The 21,893-nt window shown below is 45.7% G+C and overlaps 2 protein-coding genes across 2 annotated transcripts in view; one reads left to right on the forward strand and one right to left on the reverse strand.

Annotated features, from left to right (window-relative positions):
- The window catches only part of LOC137528489 (selenide, water dikinase 2-like), a 31,713-nt gene extending 21,803 nt beyond the window's left edge, over window positions 1-9,910 (reverse strand). Inside the window, exons 1-2 of the mRNA XM_068249791.1 lie at window positions 9,636-9,910; window positions 2,425-2,528 (exon numbers count right to left, since the gene is read on the reverse strand). Coding sequence (XP_068105892.1) covers window positions 2,425-2,528; window positions 9,636-9,858 — 327 coding nt within the window. The 5' untranslated portion in view covers window positions 9,859-9,910. The remainder of the gene's footprint in view (window positions 1-2,424; window positions 2,529-9,635) is intronic.
- Window positions 9,911-10,021: 111 nt separating this feature from the next.
- On the forward strand, window positions 10,022-16,660 carry INVS (inversin). Its single transcript, XM_068248399.1, has one exon. The coding sequence runs from the start codon at window positions 10,164-10,166 to the stop codon at window positions 13,161-13,163; it is 3,000 nt and encodes a 999-aa protein (XP_068104500.1). The 5' UTR covers window positions 10,022-10,163; the 3' UTR covers window positions 13,164-16,660.
- The last annotated feature ends 5,233 nt before the right edge of the window (window positions 16,661-21,893 follow it).

Genomic DNA, 21,893 nt, shown 5'->3' on the forward strand with positions numbered 1-21,893 from the left:
TTTCTTATTCTTACTGTTAAAATGCATTTACAGTAAGGTAGCCCTTAGCAAAATGTACCCTCCAAAGAAAGCCTAATTGGTGGCGGAAAAAACAAGATATAGATCAGTTCATTGTGATTAGTGATAAAGTTATAGGCTAATGAATGGGAGGTGAACATTGCTCGGATGCATACAGTGAAAACGACTGAGAGCTTAAGTGGTTAAAAGTTAAAACCCTTAGGTAACTATTTATGTTTTGTTAGCAAAAAAAATTTGCAGAGCTCCTAATCAGGCTGCAACTGAAATGAAAACAACAGAGGTGTGCAGTGCCCCATAGGGACTTAAATACACACACCCTGATTACAAATCAAATGCAAACTATGCACTAAACCCTTATCTAGATAAAGTGAATGCTGCACACCTGTGTTTCATTTCAGTTGCGGCCCGATTAGGAGCACTGTCAATTTTTTGCTGTTCTTTAGAAAATGTGTAACCATTTATGGCTAGCAGCCCCAGGTTTACACTAGGTTTTAAGCTACTTTCACACCAAGACGTTGCGTTTTAGGGGACATTATGGTCGCATAACGTGCCCCTAACGCAACGCTGGGTGGTGTTGAAGCAGGATGCCAGAGTGATCTGTGTTATGAAGCTCTTTGTGCGCTCCGTGTGTCTCTGTGGCGCTGATTGGCTGGCTCCGCATCACGTGGTCCCGCCAGCCAATCAGTGCACAAAGCAGCCGCTCCAGGAAGAAAACACTGCACGTCAGCAGTGCAGTGAATATTAATTATCCATGTGGCTAATTACTGCGCATGGGCAACCAGTCTAACGCGGCTAAAGCCGTGTAGAACGCACAGTATGCTGCACTTTCTCAGAACGTGCAGCGTTACAGTGTAACGCAACGTGGGCACTGTGAACAGCCCATTTAGTTTTCATTGCTGTGAGTTAGGCTGCATTACAGGCTGCACTAACATGCGCCTGTAACGTCTTACTGTGAAAGCAGCCTTAATTGTTAGCTAGTGGTTTGGTCTCTTCGACAAAGGCATGTCAATGTCGTGGAAGAGTCTAGTACTGAACAATCTGCGCACAAACTATTGTGTTGGAAGCCAAAGTCCATTTGCTGCATGTGTTTTGAATGCAAGTTGTGTAACTTGCCCGGTTTTCGGGCTCTGCACATCTATGCAGCGGGTCAATTCAGGTGCAGCTTGCATTTGGAAGTGCTGCTATTTTTTCTCCTGTTGTATAAGAAAGTTATTGATGGTTATTATCTGAGAAATAGAATATTTTATCATTTTTTTTCTCTTTAAGTCTAAATTTATTAGTGTCAGAGTATTTTTAGACGACTCCAGGTACCCAAAAATTATTCCAACTCCAAAGGCCTGATATAAAAACAAACATTTCTGTACAGGAACTAGTCTAATGAAAATTTGGACTTTCTTGTAGTCTTTCTGCTGTCGTATTTGTTGATTTCTGGATAAAAAAAAAAAAAAAAAAAAAAAAAAAAAAAAAAAAAAAGGTACAGATTAGGCACTTGGGAGACCATTACAGATGCAGCTTTCTGGAAACAAGACATGGTTAGGGAGGGCATACCCCAACTAAGGCCCCTCTGTACCCCTTCTAATCCTTTAACCTCCCTGGCGTTTTGATTCCATGCGGCACACGGCCGCGGGAGGGTTTTTTTTTTTTTACCTAATTTTTTTTTTCATGTAGCTAGCCTATCGCTAGCTACATGATTCCCCCCTCCCTGCTCTCTCCCTCCCACCCTTCCGATCGCCGCCGGTGTGAATACCCATCAGGAAATCCCGTTCTGGACGGGATTTCCTGCAGGGCTTCCCCCGTCGCCATGGCGACAAATGGAATGAAGTCATCGACGTCGTGACGTCACAGGGAGTTCCGATCCACCCCATAGCGCAGCCTGGCGGTGATTGGCCGGGCTGCGCAAGGGGTCTACGTGGGGGGCCCTCTTTCGCGGCGGATCGGCGGCGATCGGGTAAGACACGCAGCTAGCAAAGTGCTAGCTGCGTGTATAAAAAAAAAAATTATGCAAATCAGCCCACCAGGGCCTGAGCAATCCACCGCTGTGTTACTGGACGAGCTGAGCTCGTCCGTAACGCCCAGGTGGTTAATGTATAGGGAATGCGGTTGTCCACGCTTTATGTCAATGTCACAGAAACAGGCTAGTTATTTATTAACCTAAAATCTTACTTTGTAAAGAAAATAAAACGTTGACAGTTTATTTTTATGCTTCAACAGAAATGACTTCTGCAGGATAACTGGCTTAAAATCAATTACAAGCAAATTCCTTCCCTCCCCGAGTGCCATAGTCAGATGCAAAAACCATAACAATCACAGTGACTAAGCAGTTTACTATGAGCATATGGTATGCAAACAGCTCTACTCAGGGGGGAGCGTAAAGTTTACAGTGATTTCTATGTTACACCAAGTCACCTGCATGTAGGGGTCCTCCACCGACGGATAGAAGAAATCAGTGGTCTGGATCAGGGATAGCCCCCTATGTCGAAGGGGTATTACACAGGAGTCCATCCCAATTCCTGAAAAATGGCAGAAAGTATCATGGGAACTGTGCAAGTTTACAAATCAAACACTGCCATGCATTTTATTAGCCTGGGTTTGTAGGAAAGGGTTGTATAATACAGCTTTATAACACCGGTACACACTTGAAATGTCACTAGCCACATGCAGCTTAATTTAATTATTTGACTTGAGCAGCACAAGTTTGTCTCACAGCCACCTGCCACAATCAAGCTTGCATTATGCAACCACTGTATCATCTTTACTGCATGCATCAAGCCATGGCTATGCGTATCCCTTTATCTTTAGGATAGAAAGCCAAACACACAAAGAGGGAAATACTCACTCCCAAACAGTCTTTAACAGGCTTTATAAAGCAGCAGAGGACTGTTTGGGAGCGAGTATTTCCCTCTGTGTGTGTGTGGTAAGTTTCAGAGCAGTTGGGGACAGGCTCTTGGGGGTGGCAGCTCCAGGGCTTGACTGCGCTCACATATGGTGTTACGTGCTGGTTCTGGGGCTCCGGGCAGTGAGAGTTCCCGGGGCCCCGGGCTGGCTTGTGCGCCATGGTTTTTAATTTTATTGTAGATTCCCATGCAGTTTAGTTAGGAGAGGGGCAGATGAGAGGGAATATCCTGCACCTTGGTGCCCCCTGCTGGTCATATAGCCATTGTCTATATGCAACTGAAGCCCTCTCCAACGATTGGCTGACCTGCTCAGCTTCTGCTTGATTAATCACTGCAGACTAGGTGTAACGTGTGTGCACTTCTTATTGGCTTATAAGCAGCCTGCAGGCTTTATAAAGCAGCAGAGGACTGTTTGGGAGTGAGTATTTCCCTCTTTGTGTGTGTGTGGTAAGTTTCAGAGCAGTTGAGGACAGGCTCTTGGGGGTGGCAGCTCCAGGGCTTGATTGCGCTCACATATGGTGTTACGTGCTGGTTCTGGGGCCCCGGGCAGTGAGAGTTCCCGGGGCCCCAGGCTGGCTTGTGCACCATTGTTTTTAATTTTAGGATAGAAAGCCAAACATAACGGATCTATATGAGCAATGTAGCTGAATGAGGCCTGTAACAGTCAGACCTTGAAAGGCATTCCAAGATACAGTCTGCTTCTGTCAAATCATTTCCCCAAACAGATCACTTTCCAAGATTCAATGAAGCTTGAGACACTACATTATCAGGCCCTTTGCCTCTCTAGGGCCATTTCACATAAATCTCTTGCAGAGTTGTTGCAAAGCGTTTCTAGCACTTAAAGCCAATACTGTACATACTCCAAACTTTGGTCACTAAAACAGCTATTCAAATGAATCAGGTATATAACAAGGTGCCCCCTGACAACACAGTAGTGGCTGAGCACACTGGAAAACTATGCGCATTTGTTAAATGTACCACAAAGACACCAAAAGCTTGCTCCCTCTTGTCCTAATAGAGCAGAGAAAGGCAGCCAAATACAATAGGCCATCTTTAGTGAAAATGGAGTTTAAAGCCTCATCTACACAGTACAATTTCCATCACATCAATGGATCTTTTAGATAATTTCCAACCAGTCTAATTGGATTACGATAGATTTTGCAATAGATTTTGGGTACTTAATGCAAAATCTATTTCAAAATTGATCAGAAACAATTTTGGACACCAACACACGGTGTAAATTCTTATCAGATCACCAGTCGATCTGATGGAAAATTGTACCGTGTAGATGAGGCTTTAAAGGGCAACTGAAGTGAGAGGTATATGGAGGCTGCCATATTTAATTTTAAACAATACCAGTTGCCTGGCAGTCCTGCTGATCCTCTGCCTCTAATACTTTCAGCCAAGCATGCAGCAGATCAGATTTTTCTGACATTGGGCTCTATTCTCAAAGAGCCAAATTTTCCGCAAAATTTTACCGCTATATTCCCGCCAGCGGTAAACTCCGCATTTTTTCCACATTCACTAATATTTTCCGCATGTTTTCCGCATGCGGGAAAAAAGATGCGGAAACAGCCATTATTCATGCGGGAATCATGCGGTAAAATGGTCGCATGAAAAAGTGTTTAAAAAAAAAAAAGTTAAAGTCCAGCAAGCACAGCCCTTAAGCCTCCACACTTCATTAAAGTCAATGGGATGCGGAATATATCACCTACTACTTGTAGGTGATTAAAAAAAAAATAAAAAATAAAAAAAATCGGTAATTAACGACGAAATGATGCGCCTGAACATTTTTGAGAATTGATCTTTTATTGCGGAAAATACCGACTTTTGCGGAAATTTTTCCGCATGAATCCCGCACTTTTACCACACTTTCTCCGCATGCAGAAAAAACATGCGGAACATTTTGAGAATTCCAACTTGACGGTATTTTGGGTGCAAACTTCCCGCATGTACTTTACCGCATGCGGGAAGTCTTTGAGAATAGAGCCCATTGTCAGATCTGACAAGATTAGCTGCATGCTTGTTTGTGGCCTTATTCAAAAGCTTCTGCAGCCAAATAGACCAGCAGGACTGCCAGGCAACTGGCATTGTTTAAAATGAAATAAACATGGCAGCCTCCATATACCTCTCACTTCAGTTGTCCTTTAAACATATCCACTGTCAGACTAGGCAAGTGGCTATCCAGCACTAATCTCTTCTAGCTATGGTCATAAAATGCAACCAGGAATCAGAATCTGCAGTGGCTTAAGCCTCATCTACACGAAGCGATCCAGCGGCTCGATTAGCCGCCGCATCGCCTCTTCCGCATCCCTGCGCGTACCCGCTCGCCGCACGTGCGTCAGATTCGATCCGCCCTCGTCTCCGCTTATCTTCCGCTCAATTCCCTGCCATTGTCCCCTCGTGGGGAACGAGCAGGGAATCGGCGGTGGCAAGATCCGACCTGTCGGATATTATCAATCGAGCTGCATCAGCGGCTCGATTGATAATACACATTGGAGCGTCATCTACACGTGTAGATGAGGCTTTATAATTGAACTGGGCACTAAACAGATTTGGGTGCTTCCTGAGGCTCTCCAGCTAATTAATCATATTGCTGGTCGATTAAGAGACCACTTTCAAATCAGATAAGCCATCCGCCTGCAAAGCACTGATTCAGTCCGCCGCCCACAATACTCAGGTTCCCATGGATCAAAATATGTTCCGTTGAATTTCATGATTACTATTATACTTTGCTGCGGCAGGGTCTTGTTTTGTTTTTTACTATGAATGAGGCTGCATTTCCACTTGTGCGGTGCGAATCGCCGCGGTAAAAATTCGGGTCTATGCGAATTTTCATGCGAATTCGCATGGATGACGATGTATGCGAATTTAACCATGGCAGTGCTGGTGTGCTTTTCCATTGTTTCTATGCGAATTCGCATGAAAATTCGTATGAAAATTCGCATACCCAAACCTCATGCGAATTTCCTATTAAATACATTGTATGCGATTCGCATAGCGGTATGCGAATTCTGATGGCTCTGCCATGTGAATTTTTTCTGCACAGAAAAAACGCAAAGGAATCCTGACAAGTGGAAACAGTCCCATTCACTTGTATTGCTATGCGAATTTGCATGCGAAAACCGCATGCGAATTCGCGATAGTGGAAATGGGCCCTAAGAAACTTACTGTATTGCTGTTTGGGCTGCAGATAGATTTTCCCAGGTCCTTGCTAGCCCAGACTTGTGCTCTAGCCAAGGACTATTAAAGTTAAAAAATGTGCAGTTTTATAACTCAAAGCGGACCTAAACTCCTCTCTGCTCTAAAAGATAAGCAACAGCAAAAAACTTTAAAGAAAACATTTCCTTGTTACAGCTTATAGAGCCCCTACAGAGATTCTGCGGAGTAGTTACCATACTTCTTGCTTTGAGGGGGGCACAGCTGACAGCTCAAATTACACTACTGCTCATTACTTGTCCTTATTAAGCTTTCAAATACAACAAAGCTGCTGTGCCAAATAAAGGCTCATATAAACATCCAACGTAATGCACAATAAGTGGTTTTCATGACAAGTACGTACACACACGCCAACCAACGCACTTAAATAATGTGTGCAAACTAAATGACAACCTGCACAACATGCCTGCATTCAAATACAATAAAGTTGTTCAAAAGACTGGTACACGTTCCAACCTGCATGATAGTTGGTCAGATTGATCCACTGGTTGGATCTGGCAAACAACCTGTTATCAGCTGGTCATCTGGTTGTTTGCCAACCGTACACACCCCCAACTCATCTTCCAACAGACAAGTTTGGAAGATAGTTGGACAGATTGTTGGTACGCCTGAACTGATGAGTCTTGGCGACTTTGCAGGACTCAGATAGCGCTAGCACTTCCTGCTTGTGAGCGATAGGCCGCACCCCTCATGATGATTAACTTGCACAATTCGGGAAACAGGAGGAACAGGGGACAGAGATGGCACAGTGTTCAGACTTCAGAACAGATTCAGGTTAAGAACGAACCCTACAGTCCCTATCGTTCGTTAACCGGGGACTACCTGTATGTTTTAAAGGCTTTCATTAGCAAATACAGCAGATTAATTGGAAGGGACAATATTCGATACAGCAAAGGGAGCCTGAGCCTCAAAGGGAGGCTCCATTTGCTGTATCGATCCATTCATTTGGCACTTTTATTGGGCTGATGAAGCGGGCTCTGACACGCGAAACGCGTTGCCTGTGCTAAAAAAATCTTTTGTCACATACAAAGATTTTGTTATTGAGGTAAGCCACCTCATTATCTTTTCGTTTTTAAGCTGTTTTTAGACGCTTTTATCTCAACCAGGGCGCCTCTTTACCTCTATTGTGCTTAGTTTACCCCCACACATCTAGTGTCTGAGGGGTGGTGACAGACCACCTGTGGGTTCCACCACAGTTGATGCCTGTCCATATTTTTCCAAGGAGAGCGACCACATCCAGGTCCCGGCTGGGACTACCCCGAGTAGAGTAGGGTTCATGGTCTCCACCTGTTTCTGACGGTCAGTTGCCCTTTGCAACCCCCCTTTGTGAGTAGTATTTTGTCAATTTCATTATTCACTTGCATACAGATATACTACACTATTGGGCTCCCGTCTTTGTCTCCTATATTTCTTCTCCGAAGGGTGCCGAGACACCCCCACTGCACTACATTTCTTTGTTAGAACTGGTACAAATCCTGCAATAATTCTGCAGTGTGTACTTCCTGCTTTCATAGAAGCAGACATAGGGTTAATATCCTGTGTTCACAGATTAGCAGCTCCGCTGTGGCAGAGGAGATTCCAAAGCTGAAGAGATCAAATTACAGTGGTGATACGTCACAGATGAGGGGAAATTAGACAGGCTAAGCTCGCTAAATACATACAGGGTGCATTTCTCTATGGTTTCCTTCTATCCTGTGCAAGAGTTCAGGTCCACTTTAAGATCCAGCATGCTGGATCTTTGGTAATGTTTGACATCTTAGTAACCCAAGGCATGCCACTAGTTGTCCCTCGTCCCACACCAACATATGATTTGCTAGCCTCTAGACTAGTGATGCATTTTTACAGACATCAAGCCAATAAACTCCCTATCCTTGCTGGGCATCAGTCCTTGTACATATGTACGAGGCTTCAAATGTTCATCACCAGAAGTATCATCAATGGTTAGAGATCTGCAGCGTTTGATCAACAATAACCAGATGCTAAATTTGCTCTTGCAGCAGTAGGAGAAGCTCATCTTCTCCCTCCATAAAACAAAGCAGACTGCTTAGCACATGATCGTGTCTATGCAGTAAAGTGTCAACAAAAAGGATTGTTTGTGCAACAAGAACTTCCGTGTGTGTACACACTAGCTTCATTTCTTTCCACAATCTCCCTTTAAAATAACTGGCAGTTAACCACTCTGCGGTTTTCTACTTTTGCCTGGCTTTTTTAAACCACACAAATTGAGCAGCTGGACATTAAATAACATCTTACGTGAGAGGTATATGAAGGCTGCCATATCTATTGCCTTAAAGCAGGAGGATTAGCCATACTATGCCAGGGGGAAAAAACATATATGTAGATAAATACTTGATCTACTTACATAACACTTACATAAACTTGCACTGTCCATGTTTTGATTTCAGTGAATTTTATATAAATGAAGCGAATGCTGTTCCTGGTGGGAACCATGTCTTTTGCCCACAGTTTGAGGCTAAATACTGATGTCATTTCTTCCCTTAACTTTTTCTTTTCTCCAATCGCTGAATCACCTCAGCCTTTCTTTTAAACACAAGTGAGCAGAGGATCAGGTTTCAGCTAGGCAGGGAATATAAAAGGGAAGAGGAGGAATGATATAGATAAAAAGAACCCCCAGCATGCAACTTAATGGCAATGGCCAACTCCAAACCATAACAGCAGAAAAAGTTTTGAATGCAGGATTAGCAGCTTTATCACATAACACACTCAGACCAGAGGCAGACATAGGCCCGTGCAGTTGCACAGGGGCCCCATGTCCTCTAGGGCCCCTGCAATTGCACCAGTTAGGGCCTGATTATTCTCTAGGCTTTTCACCATGCATCATGCATTTCTCTCTGAAACGCAAGAGAAACTGCGTTAACTTGTGCCCCAGTCATATACAAGTTTAAAATGTGTGCTACATTAATAAAGTGCCTACAGAATGTGAACTAGGTTCATGTACTTTTATCTTATCGGCATTGTTTGGATCCAACCATGATCTGTTATGTTATGACTACGCCCACTCACATGGGGCACACTTTTATTCTGCACAGGGGCCCATCACTGTCTTTGTCCACCACTGACTCAGACCAGTTGCTGTTGAAATTTGTTTTTATGATGACAACCCCACTTTAAAACCATACCACTTTCCTGGCAGTCCTGCAGATTTTGACCCTGGACAAGCATGCAGATTAGGCATTTCTACCAAAGGTGTGCAATTCACACTACAGCAGTGAAAGACATCAGGACAGCCAGGCAACAGGCATCGTACAAAAAAAAAAAAATATGGCACCCTCGATATCCCTCTAGCATCAGGTCCTCTTAACTTTGCTGATCATGTGAAGAACAAAACTCTTCTGATTCCTGTTCAAAACTCAATCCAAACTAAAGTTCTCCTTTAAGGCACCCGCTATAGTGGCCCGTGCGGATGCTCTGGGTCGCCTTGGCCACCAGCATCCCTTATTTGGCCAGTGTCCTGCAGGCACAGCGCTTCTCAGTCGGTCTCACCTAGCTTGGGCATGCCAGTCTCCTCTGGACCCCCCGATTCTCGCTCCTCCAGTCCCGTCAGGAGTCTGAGCAGCGTCTCCCGCGGGACTTTACAGCCTCAGCCCTTCATGTCGGAGAAGGAGGTGAGCCGAAAGTCGGCGCCGAGCCCCAGAGACTCCGGGTCGAAGGGTCGATAGCCGGGAAAGAAGGGAGCCATGGAAGCAGAGAGCACACCAGCCGCCATGATTGCTGCTAGTGAATGACACTTCCGGGCTCCGGCTGCTTTGACTGCTCCGTCTTGTCGTCACGCGGAAGCACGCGGCCTCTCTTTTTCAGAGCGCGCATGCGCAATTTTCTCACACTATTCAATTCCAGTCCGGTGCCACTGCCACAGAGATGAGCAGCGCTGGCTAGAATGGCTGTAACCATAGAGACGATAAGGGTACCAGCAGCACTGTGAACGCTCTGTCTTCTGTTGCCATAGAGACTACATTGCTGTAGCGCGTGGCTGCTGCAGACGCGGTGCTGGGGAATTCCGGGTGTAAGAAGATGAACGGCCCGCCCCAGGGCTCTTCTCTGGCCTCTCCTGTGCATGCAGCTGCTGTGACAGGGGACAAGGCCACACTGCTGCGTCTGATTGGCTCCAATTCAGAACTGATAGACCAAGAGGACCAGCTTGGGAGGAGCCCTTTAATGTACAGCGTGCTGGGTGATCGCAGAGCCTGCGCGGAAGCCTTGCTTCGACATGGGACGCTGGTCAACCGTTCAGACCGTAGTGGGCGAACTGCACTTCACTTAGCTGCTCAAACTGGCAATCATCGCTTGCTGAAGCTCCTGCTGTCTCGTCGGGCGGACTGCACCCACCGTGACTTGCGTGACATTACGGCGCTGCACCTGTCAACCCGTCACCAGGACACCCGGTGTTTGGCCTTGTTACTCAAGCACACTCCACCTGGGCAAGTTGATGCTCAAGATCAGCGAAAGCAGACGGCGTTGCACTGGAGTGCCTATTATAACCGGCCTCGGCATGTCAGACTGTTAGTGCGCCATGGCTCCAACATTGGCATTCCTGACTGGGAGGGAAAGATACCCCTACACTGGGCGGCTGGCCATAAGGACCCAGAAGCTGCGCTGACGGTACGTTGCTTGCTAGAAGCAGCTCCAACCGAATCTTTATTGAACTGGCAGGATTATGAAGGCCGCACTCCTTTGCACCTTGCTGTGGGAGATGGTAACGAAGAAGTGGTAAAGCTTTTGACTTCCTACCGGGGGTGTAATGTGACCCCCTATGACAACTTGTTCCGTACGCCCCTGCACTGGGCAGCTCTACTAGGTCACACACCCATTGCAAATCTTCTTCTGGAAAGAAATCGTTCCCCCAACATCCCTTCTGATAGCCAAGGAGCAACCCCCCTCCATTATGCCGCCCAGGGAAATTGTCCAGACACTGTACGAGTTCTGTTGGCTCACCCCTCTGTGAGAGATGAAGCTGATTTGGAGGGAAGGACAGCTTTTATGTGGGCTGCTGGGAAAGGCAGTGATGAAGCATTAAAGGTCATGCTTGAGCTAGACCCCGAGCTAGAGATGAACAGGACAGATAAATACGGTGGTACAGCACTTCACGCAGCCTCCCTTTCAGGTCAGATTAGTACTGTACGTATCTTGCTAGAACATAGTGCCCAAGTGGATGCTGCCGATGTCATGAAGCACACTCCTCTCTTCAGGGCCTGTGAGATGGGTCACCGAGAGGTCATATACACCTTGATTAAAGGAGGTGCAAAAGTTCATCTTGTGGACAAAGATGGCCGCTCTGCGCTTCACTGGGCGGCACTAGGAGGCAATGCCAATGTATGTCAAATACTTATAGAAAATAACATCAACCCTAATGCCCAGGATTATGAAGGCAGGACTCCTCTACAGTGTGCAGCCTACGGAGGCTATATTGGCTGCATGGAGGTATTAATGGAGAATAAAGCCGACCCAAATATCCAAGATAAAAATGGACGTACAGCCTTGCACTGGTCATGTAACAATGGGTACCTTGATGCAGTGAAACTCCTACTACACTACAGTGCCTTTCCAAACCAGATGGAGAGCACAGAGGAGAGATACACACCTTTCGATTATGCATTGCTTGGTGGGCATCAGGAGGTGATACAGTTTATGCTTGAACATGGTGCCCTCTCTATTGCTGCAATACAGGATATTGCAGCTTCTAAAATTCAAGCAGTGTACAAAGGACACAAAGTACGGAGAGCTTTCAGGGATCGGAAAAACCTGTTGATGAAACATGAGCAACTGAGGAAAGACGCAGCTGCTAAAAAAAGAGAAGGAGAAAGCAAAAGGAAAGTCAGGCTCAACCAACTTTATGAAAATGCTAAAATCAAAGATAATCGGACCAAAACTGCTGAGGGGTCTAGAGTGGAAAGTGAACAATACAAACACAATGAGATAGAACAAAAAGGTACAACAGAGGAAAAGCTTCAAAACAGTGCAGATAAGATAAAGCTGAAAGAGCAACTTTGGCAGGTTAAGACTGGTCAACCTCTCCAGGTCCGACGTGCATCTCCAAGGCAGGGTGAGGTTAGTGAAACATGTACTAGGAGCAGTCCCATGAGAGTCTCTCATTCTACGTCATCTCCTTCTGAACTTTCAGAAAAGGAACATCATGAAGGGACTCACAGTGACAACCAATGTAAAAGACGTTCAAAACATAAAAAAGAAGACAACAGTGGTAGAGCTCACGAAGAAAGGAATGAAAGCCTGAAGGAGCCTCGTAGAAAATCTCACAGGGAGATGAGGGAAGGGTCACAGTTCTCTCTGAAGGGTGAACCCCATAACAGATGTAGCACTATACAATATGACCAGGAAGAAGAAACTCCAGAGAAGGTCGCTGGAAAAGACGAGATCATACAGAAAAATATCAAATCATCCCGAACTCACAGGAATAAGAAAGCTGATGTAGACCTGGTTACCCACACAATTGGTTCTTGCAGTATTACAGAGCACCAGTCACCTAAGAGAAACAGAGAGTCTGGTATAGTGATCCAGGTGACCAGTGATGGGGATCATTCCCCCAAGCACAAAGAAGCCTCAAGTAAACACCATTCAGAAAGAAAAAGTAGCTTGTCCAGAGCTGGACAGCGACCTTCAACAGGAAGACGGACCAAATGTGAGGAAGAAAGCCCATCAAGAAGAACAAAACGCAGCACATCAGGTTCTCGGGCCAGACAGGTCAAACAAGCAGGCACTGAAAGGACAGGCGTAAGCTCTTCTCCAACAGCCGATGCAAACTTTAGGAGATCGCTGACAATCCCACTTCCCAGAGACAGTTTGAGGGCAGGTCACAGCCTCGCCCACTGGCAGCAACTAGACATTGAGCTGATTCCCTTAGAAGCAAGACTGCAGTTGGTAGAAAGAGAGAAGGCCAGGAAACAGCTCTTTCAGCGCAAGAACCAAGCTGCAACAGTAATCCAGAGAGCTTGGAGAAAGCACAAAATCAAGAAGGGTAGTTACTTAAGGCCCACACGTTCTCCACGCATTCACTGAATCTAGTGGACACTTATTTTAGCTTTATGCAGTATTACCAAAAAGCCAGTCCAAAAATTGATATTTCATTTTTTTGGGGTGAATGCTAGAAGGTTGCATTTCCCCTCTATAATACTCCCTTCAGTATTCAAGACCAATAGCCTTAACTGAAATATCAGTTTTGGGTAAATCGTGCCTTTAAATTGAACTTGTAACAAACCAAGATTGTAGAAACTGAGAATATGCAGAAAACAAACATAAGGGGCCAACTTAAGTAAAGTCTTCATGCCAAAACAACCCAAGTTCCAGAGGCATAGCTGGAAGTAATAGATAGATTTTGTATTTTCCTATAGAAGAAAAAGTCTGAGACCCCATTCACACTAGAGCATTTTGCCAGCGATTTCGCCAAAATGCTTAAACGCTAGCACTTTTAAAGTGCTAGTGTAATAAAACCCTATGGGGCCGTTCTCACTTGGGCGATTTGCATTAATCGCAAATCGCCAAACGCGTAGCCTGCACGATTTTCAGGCGGTTTCCCAGCGATGTCGTTTCAGTGCTATAGAAGCGCTTAACACGAGAAAATCGCTGCAGTGTCTAGTGATTTTTCCGCGTGAAATCGCAGAAAAATCCCTCCCGCAAAACGCCGGCGATTTGCGCTTTCAGATGTGAATGGGGCCCCAATCCACTTCATATCCTAAATCTCCTTTTGTATCCTTTTATGTGATGGGTCGGTTCAGTAACCTGCTAGGAATCCACCTGAAAACAGACACTGATGTGATAGAAATTTACTTGGTATCGGAGTTCCTAGACGAGTCAGACGTTCATCTGAGCAGCCTCTGGAAACACTGAAACCGGACACATACTATACAATTTTGATTGTACGATTTTACTACATGTATGTAGTATAAGAGACAACAGATAGAATACAATGGGATGATTCACTAAGACAAATAGCATGCCTTATCAATGTTAACACGCCTTATCAAAGTTAACACACCTTATCAGAGTAGCATAGCGAGTGCTACGAACTTATGCCTGCTAATTGGCAATGTTGAGAGCTCCACTCGTCCTGCCCTGAGCCCCTGCGGGTTTGTATGCTACTCTGATAAGGCGTGTTAACTTTTATATTGCATGCTATTTGTTTTAGTGAATCAAGCCCAATATGTTTAAGCTTTCATACTACATGCAAGTGGTAAGATGGGATGAAATCGTAGTGCCAAGCAGTAATATAAGCATATGATGATTAAGTACTGTACATAATCAGAGATTTACTTAAAGCACAACGAAGTGAGAAGAATATGGAGCTTGACAGCTTTATTTCCTGTTAAACAATACCAGTTACCTGGCAGCCCTGCTGATCTATTTGGCTGCAGTAGTGAATAACACCGGAAACAACCATGCAATCAATTTTGTCAGATGTGACAATAATGTCAGAGATCCCTGATCTGCATTTGCTTGTTCAGGGACTATGGCTAAAAGTATTAGAGACAGAGGATTAGCAGGGTTGCCAGGCAACTGGTATTGTTTAAAAGGAAAGAAATATGGCAGCCTCCATATAACTCTCACTTCAGCTGTCTTTCAAGGATACCTGACCCAAAGAAAAGCTACCTAAAGTGAGCGAGCACAGAGGTATCTTCATGATCGATCCATATACTGGGCTCCCCCAACACACGCAGTGTGTTACCATGCCACACGCCAATCATTTTGCCACAATTCACCAGCCGCACTGTGAACTTCGCTATAGGTGGTGCATTGCAGTGCGGCAAGCTGCGCTACAAAGCAGCTGTTATGCACCCCACCACTGTGAACTTAGCCTAACTACAAGTCTCTTGTTTTAAACTAGTGATTACAGGGACCAGGGGGAGAGGAACGGACAATGCACAGAGGAATGTGGATCCAGGATGAACATACCTCTGTGCTTACTGCAGGTAGCTTTGCCTTGGGTCAGGTGTGCTTTAAGTCAAAATCTGTAGTATATCAATTGTTATATGGATGTGTACACAAAGCACTGTGTACATATCCATCCCGTGAGTAATACTGTGGGGAGTAAGCATTGTACAGGCACATCACCCACCCATATAACCAAGTGTTGTGTACTGTCTCTATGGAGGTGGGACTGAGGGGCATGATGGAGGGGCTGCCAGTGGGCAGAGAAAGTAGGGGAACAATGCGCTCATCTGTCTGTTGTTATCTGGTTTAAGCTGTACTCAAACTAGATTATCAGCCAAGATGGCCGCCTCAGCTGTAGTTTATCTGGCATAGGCCTAAGAATGTCAGGAGTACCTCCCCTGGTACTTAGATGTTATAGATTGCTTCTCTGTCCAGTAAGGCAGCTTAGCCCACTTTACCCTCAGTATCACTCACATCTGCTCCAGTGCTTGATAGTGCTGATATTTCCATTTGTTGTTACCGGAAAAAATTGTACAATTTAAAATACATATTTATAAAAGTACATTTCTTCCAGAGTCAAATGTACTAGAAATGAGCTCTATGTTGCTGTAGCTTACAGTAGGCAATATCGGACAGATCTGACAGGTTTTGGACTAGTCCATCTCCTGACAGGGTAATCTCAGTATTTCCTTTATTCTTTTACAAAAGCTCTTTATGTAAAGGATATATTTGTGTGTATATATATATATATATATATATATATATATTTACATACAGGTCAGCCTTCCTTCTTACTTGCCCACTATTTTCACAGTTGGACATTTAGTAAGTGCTTTTGAAAATAAAAACAAAACAAAACTGAGAATTCCCCATAAGGAGATACATTAGTCCAAAACCTGTCAAATTTTTACTGCCTACTGTAAGTGAAGGCAGCATAGGAAAAATACATTGATAGTGCATTTTATTCTGGTACAAATGCTTATCTTATACATATGCATATACTGTACATGCATTTTAGATTTTACAATTTTTTGCAATACTGGTCCTTCAGGCTACTTACAAACTAGGACGTTGCGTTTAGGGGACGTTATAGGGCACATAACGCCTGGTGGTGTTGGAGCAGGACGCTACCAAGAGCCGTGTTACAAGCAGCTCTTGGTGCGCCTGCTCTGTCGGAGGCACTGCGGAGACCACGTGAGCGGAGCTCTCCACATCACGTGGTCCCGCCAGCCAATCAGCGGCCGCTCCTGGAAGTAAACACTGCAAGTGCAGTGAATATAAAGTAGCCATGTGCCTGGCTACGTAGCGGCCTCTCCCCGCCTCCTCTCCGCCCCTAAAATAAAAAAAAAACACCCGTACTGAGCATGTACAAACAGTCTAACGCGGCTTAGCCACGTATAAAGTACTGCATGCAGTACGTTGTCTTGACGTGAAGCGTTACTGTGTAACGCAACGTGGGCACTGTGAACAGCCCATTGATTTTTCATTGCTGTGCGGTGGGGGTGCGTTACAGGCTGCTCTAACGTGTGCCTGTAACGTCCCACTGTGAAAGCAGCCTTAAAGTGGACCTGAACTCAGAACTTCCTCTTTGATCTATAAGACACACAACAGCATAATAACCTTTAAAGAGGAACTGTAACGACAAAACGGCCCCTGGGGGGTACTCACCTCGGGTGGGGGAAGCCTCAGGATCCTAATGAGGCTTCCCACGCCGTCCTGCGTCCCTCGGGGGTCTCGCTGCAGCCCTCCGTACAGCCGTGACGCAATATTTACCTTCCTGGCTCCTGCGCAGGCGCTCTGATGGCTCTCGGCGCCGAAGTAGGCGGAAATACCCGATCGCCGTCGGGTCTGCTCTACTGCGAAGGCGCAAGTTTCCGGCGCCTGCGCAGTAGAGCGGACCCGACGGAGATCGGGTATTTCCGTCTATTTCCGTGCCGAAAGTCGCCACAGCGCCCCCGCTGGAGCCAGCAAAGGTAAATATTGAACTGACAGTCGGCACAGTCGCCGGCTGTTCGGAGGGCTGCGGCGAGACCCCCGTGGGACAGAGGACGGCGTGGGAAGCCTCATTAGGATCCGGAGGCTTCCCCCACCCGAGGTGAGTACCCCCCAGGGGAGGTTTTTGTTGTTACAGAGTCTCTTTAAAGAAAAATATTTCTTTGTTACAGCAGATAGAAATTGTGAAGTAAATCTGCATTGTTTCTACTTCCTGCTTTCATGGAAGCAGACATATTGTTAACATCCTGTGTTTACCAATCAGCTCTCTGCTACGGCAGTCAGCTGACACAACTGAGGGATTAAATTACAATTTATGCTTAGTCACAGATGAAAGGGAATTATGCAGGCTAAACTCTAAATACATACGGGTTGCATTTCTCTATGTTTTCCTTCTGTCCTGTGCAAGAGTTCAGGTCCACTTTAAGGTAACCTTTGGATATGCAATTTGCCTTCTCAGTTTATATTGTCCAGTTTCATGTTAGGTTCACTTTAATGCAAAGTTTTCTTCCATGCACTTGAAATATATGCTATTTTTCAGTATTTGCTGTGGGGCCAAATGTTACGAAGTGATAATTTTGTATGTAAAAATTCTAATATATATCCTCTATGGGTACAATAAAGCTCTTAAAATAATGACAATTTCAATTACAATCGTTAGAAAATGGAATGTGTACATTATAGTATTTCCAAACCTCTGTTGTGATTTCAAGTCCACTTTTGCATTCCGATTTGGATCGTTAAGGTACATAAACACGCACAATGACTGTCATCCACAGGGATCAGGACTAGATTCCTCAAGCTAGAGTTCAGGGCCAAGTGCTGTACAGGAGCATCACTAGTCTACAGCCTAGCAACCTATTCTGTTGCTATGGAGAAGAGACAAGGCACTAGAGAGCAGATTCTACTGGGTTAAAGAGAAGGACACGCTTCCTCCAATTCATGTTAATTTTTCTGATTTGCATGCATGTCATATACAGCTTGGGGATGATCCCTAAATCACAAACACTGGTTCACACGACACCTGGTGGCCCCAGACTCTCTCACTGCCCGGGGCCCTCAAACAACCATGCGATACCTAGAGGGAAGTTCGGGTGAGCCCCGGAACTCTCACCACTAGAGCATTCACACTCACTGCCTCTATACTGAATGCTGACTGCAACACACACAGTCAGCATTAAGTATAGAAGACAGCCCCCAGCTGTCATTTGAACCAGTGTTTGTGGTTTTAAATTCTTTATTTGCAGCTTCCAGGATGCGGATGACAGGTGAGTGGTTAGGGAGGAGACCCCTGTGGGAGGGATGCCTGCAAGGGGCGGTCCTGCTAGTGACATAATCTACGATTACGTCCAACCAAAGCCTCCCAACTGAATGCTGCCTAATTTATGCAATTCCTGCTAGATTTGGTACGGCAGGCAAAGGGTTTATAACTGTGCACCTGATTGGCTGACAGGCGCCTGCTGACCACATAAAGGTAGGAAATTGCTAGAGCTGAGAGTGAGCAATTGTGGGTGTTGCGGATGATGCAAATCGGCAGGAATTACATTGGATTGGTCCATTTCCAAAAAGCATTAAATGTATAGCCACCTTTACCAGCAAGTCTTTGGAATGTGGGAGGAAGCCTGGAGGACAGTCACACAAATACGCACAGCACATTTCTGGATACTGTGTGTGTTAAACAGCATGTTACCATAGCAAACGTTATGCTATGGAAAATAACATGCAGGTTATAGCGTGCAGAGTACATATTGCACTGCATAGCATTGCACTCTGTTGCAGCGCTGTCACAAGTGAACCCAAGGTGAGAGGGATAGGGAGGCTGCCATAGTTGTTTCCTTTACAATATCAGTTGCCTTGCAGTTGGCTTCCAGCTATTGCTGGAGGCTGAATTACAGTGTTTTAAAAGCAACTTCAGCTCCGTCTTCTGACCGCACCAAAGTTACTCACTGAGCGCCGCTATAGCCGTAATTCCTATTACGGTCTATGGTGGCGCCGGCTGCGCCCAAATCTCCTTGGCGCTTGCCTGTAAAGCCTTCCCATTCTTCCTATGGTGCCCGCGTTCCAGCGATGGATCCCCCGTTAGCAATCTCCGACCGATGAGCTGGAGACTGCTCACTTCTGCTGTTGTGGGAGGCTTTGGTAATCTTTGGAAGCTCGAGTGCTGCTTACTGCGCATGCGCGAGCACACATTCTCATGCAGTATGGAGCAGCCCGTCTTTGGGAACTATCGGGCTCCTAAAGACTGCGGAAGCCTCCCACAGCAGCAGAAGTGAGCAGTTTCCAACCCACTGGTATAGGACCCAGAGTCTTCCCTCTAGGTATCTGCTTTTTATTTGTAAACTCACTTCAGATTCTGGTTAATACACTGAATGGGGCAGCTCTGTGTCGCACTCATAATTCATGCAACATTGTATTGTGGCAATGTACTGGTGTGCAATGTGCCCATAGCTCTGATGTCCCTGCGCATCACACACTGAGCTGCATAACTGTTTAGATTTTAGTGTTCAGATCCTAAGGTTCAAACCTCACCAACTTTACTGGGCAGCGTTGCAGAGGCGTAGCCAGGGGCGTAGCAATAGGGGTTGCGAGGTTGCGACCGCATTGGGGCCCTTGAACCAGAGGGGCCCTTTCTCAACTGCAGTATTAGCTCTCTATTGGTCCTGTGCTCATAATAATGACTTCTATAGATACTTTAAATAGTGGTAATCATTAACAAACTGTCCCCCTTCCCTACTTGCACCTCTGACACTGTAGTTGCCATTGGCAGGTTTTGGTGCACCGTATCAATTGTTATGTATAGAGTGTTTGTGGGGCCCCAATGTAAAACTTGCATCGGGGCCCACAGCTTCTTAGCTACGCCAGTGGGCGTAGCTAGTGTTTGCAGTGCCCGGGGACAAAGACAGTTTTTGCAACTCCCCCCTGGATGAAATGGGTGTGGCCATGCATCAGAATGTGGTCGTGCTCATGGGTGGAGTCAAATGTAGAAATGCTGTTTAGATAATTAGATGTGCCCCTCTATAAATAGCCAGACGTGCCCCCCTTTAGCCAGGCAGGCCCTGCTTTTTCTGCTGCTGTTAACACTTCTGCACTACTCTGCAGAGGCAGGGAGAGAAGGGGCACTTCGGGCAGCCAGTGAGCCGCCTCTCATGCATGTGGAGGTGAAGCGGCCGTGCTGAGCCTGGGTATGTGTTCCCCCTTGCCCACCCATAGCTACTCCTCTGCAGCATTGCATTTAGCATGAGTGCAGCAGGACTGCCACAGACTGGCGTAGTGTTAGATTTTATCCATACTACAGTATAGTTCTGTCCAGTTTGTTCCCAAGATCAGCAGCGCCCTCATGTGGATGAGAAAGGATTTGCAATAAAACAAAAAGGTGCTTTGATTACATGTATAGAGATAATCTTTTTTTTTTTTTTTTTGCTTTATTTATTAATTAGCATTTACTATTAAAAATTATATATTTTAAAAAAAAATATTTTTATACCAGGGAAATAGTATTGAATATCACAAAAGAAAAAGAATCCTGTGCATGCGCAGTTCTCTACAAACTGAACTGCGCATGCGCAAGACTGTTACAACAGGCTGAAGCCTGACTGGATAAACTGCATGCTTGTTTCAGGTGTGTGATTCAGCCACTACTGCGGCCAAAGGGATCTGCAGGATGCCAGGCAACTGGTATTGCTTAAAGAGAACCCGAGGTGGGTTCTAAGAATGCTATCAGCACACAGAGGCTGGGTCTGCATATAATGCCCAGCCTCTGTTGCTATACTGCTCCCCCCAGCCCCCCCCCCCCCCCCACGCTCTGCTGTGCCCCCCATAAATTAAACTCCATGCTAGCGACACAAAGCGTGTCGCAGCCGGCTGTTTACCTTTGGCAGTGTCAGTCTCTGCCACTCCCCGCCTGCGTCCCTTCCATCCCCGCTGATTGGAGGGAAGGGACGCAGGCGGGGAGCGGCGAGACTGACACTGCCAAAGGTAAAAAGCCGGCTGCGACACGGCGTTTGATTTATGGGGGCAGAGCGCAGGGGAGGCCGGGGGGGAGCAGTATAGCAACAGAGGCTGGGCATTGTATGCAGACCCAGCTTCTGTGTGCTGATAGCATTCTTAGAACCCACCTCGGGTTCTCTTTAACAGGAGTTAAATATGGCAGCCTTCATATCCCTCTCAGTTCAGGTGTGCTTCGCTGTACTGCCCCTTTAAAGGACAACCGTAGTGCGAGGTATATGGAGGCTGCCGTATTTATTTCATTTTAAACAATACCAGTTGCCTTGTAATCCTGCAGATCTATTTGGCTGCAGTAGTGTCTGAATAACACCAGAAACAAGCATGTATCTTGTCAGATCTGACAATATCAGAAACACCTGATCTGCTGCATGCTTGTTCAGGATCTCTGGCTAAAAGTATTAGAGGCAGATGATCAGCAGGACAGCCAGGCAACTGGTATTGCTGAAAAGGAAGTAAATATGGCAGCCTCCACATACCTCTCACTACAGTTGTCCTTGCCGCGCAGGTGAATTTCTCAGGCCCTGCTGGGCCGATTTGCTCACTTTTTTTTTTTTTTGCAACACGCAGCTAGCACTTTGCTAGCTGCGTGTGCATCCCGATCGCCGCCGCTCCACCTAGGGCGAAAATAAACTGATGAGATAAACAGTTGTATTTATCCCCCTACTCCTAAAAATTACTTTTTATATATATATTACATGGTTTCATTTTATATTTAAACAGTTACAAAGTAGATTAAATGTTTTATTGTCTCTGCTCAGTGGCAGGTCTATTAAGTGTCTCAGTGTTAAGTTACATGAACTATTGACCTTTTTCTATCCCTCACCTGCCCTCAGAAGTTGTATTATGCCAGGAAAACGTTTATGG

Source organism: Hyperolius riggenbachi, chromosome 8 (assembly GCF_040937935.1).
Source record: "Hyperolius riggenbachi isolate aHypRig1 chromosome 8, aHypRig1.pri, whole genome shotgun sequence".
Classification (NCBI taxonomy): domain Eukaryota; kingdom Metazoa; phylum Chordata; class Amphibia; order Anura; family Hyperoliidae; genus Hyperolius; species Hyperolius riggenbachi.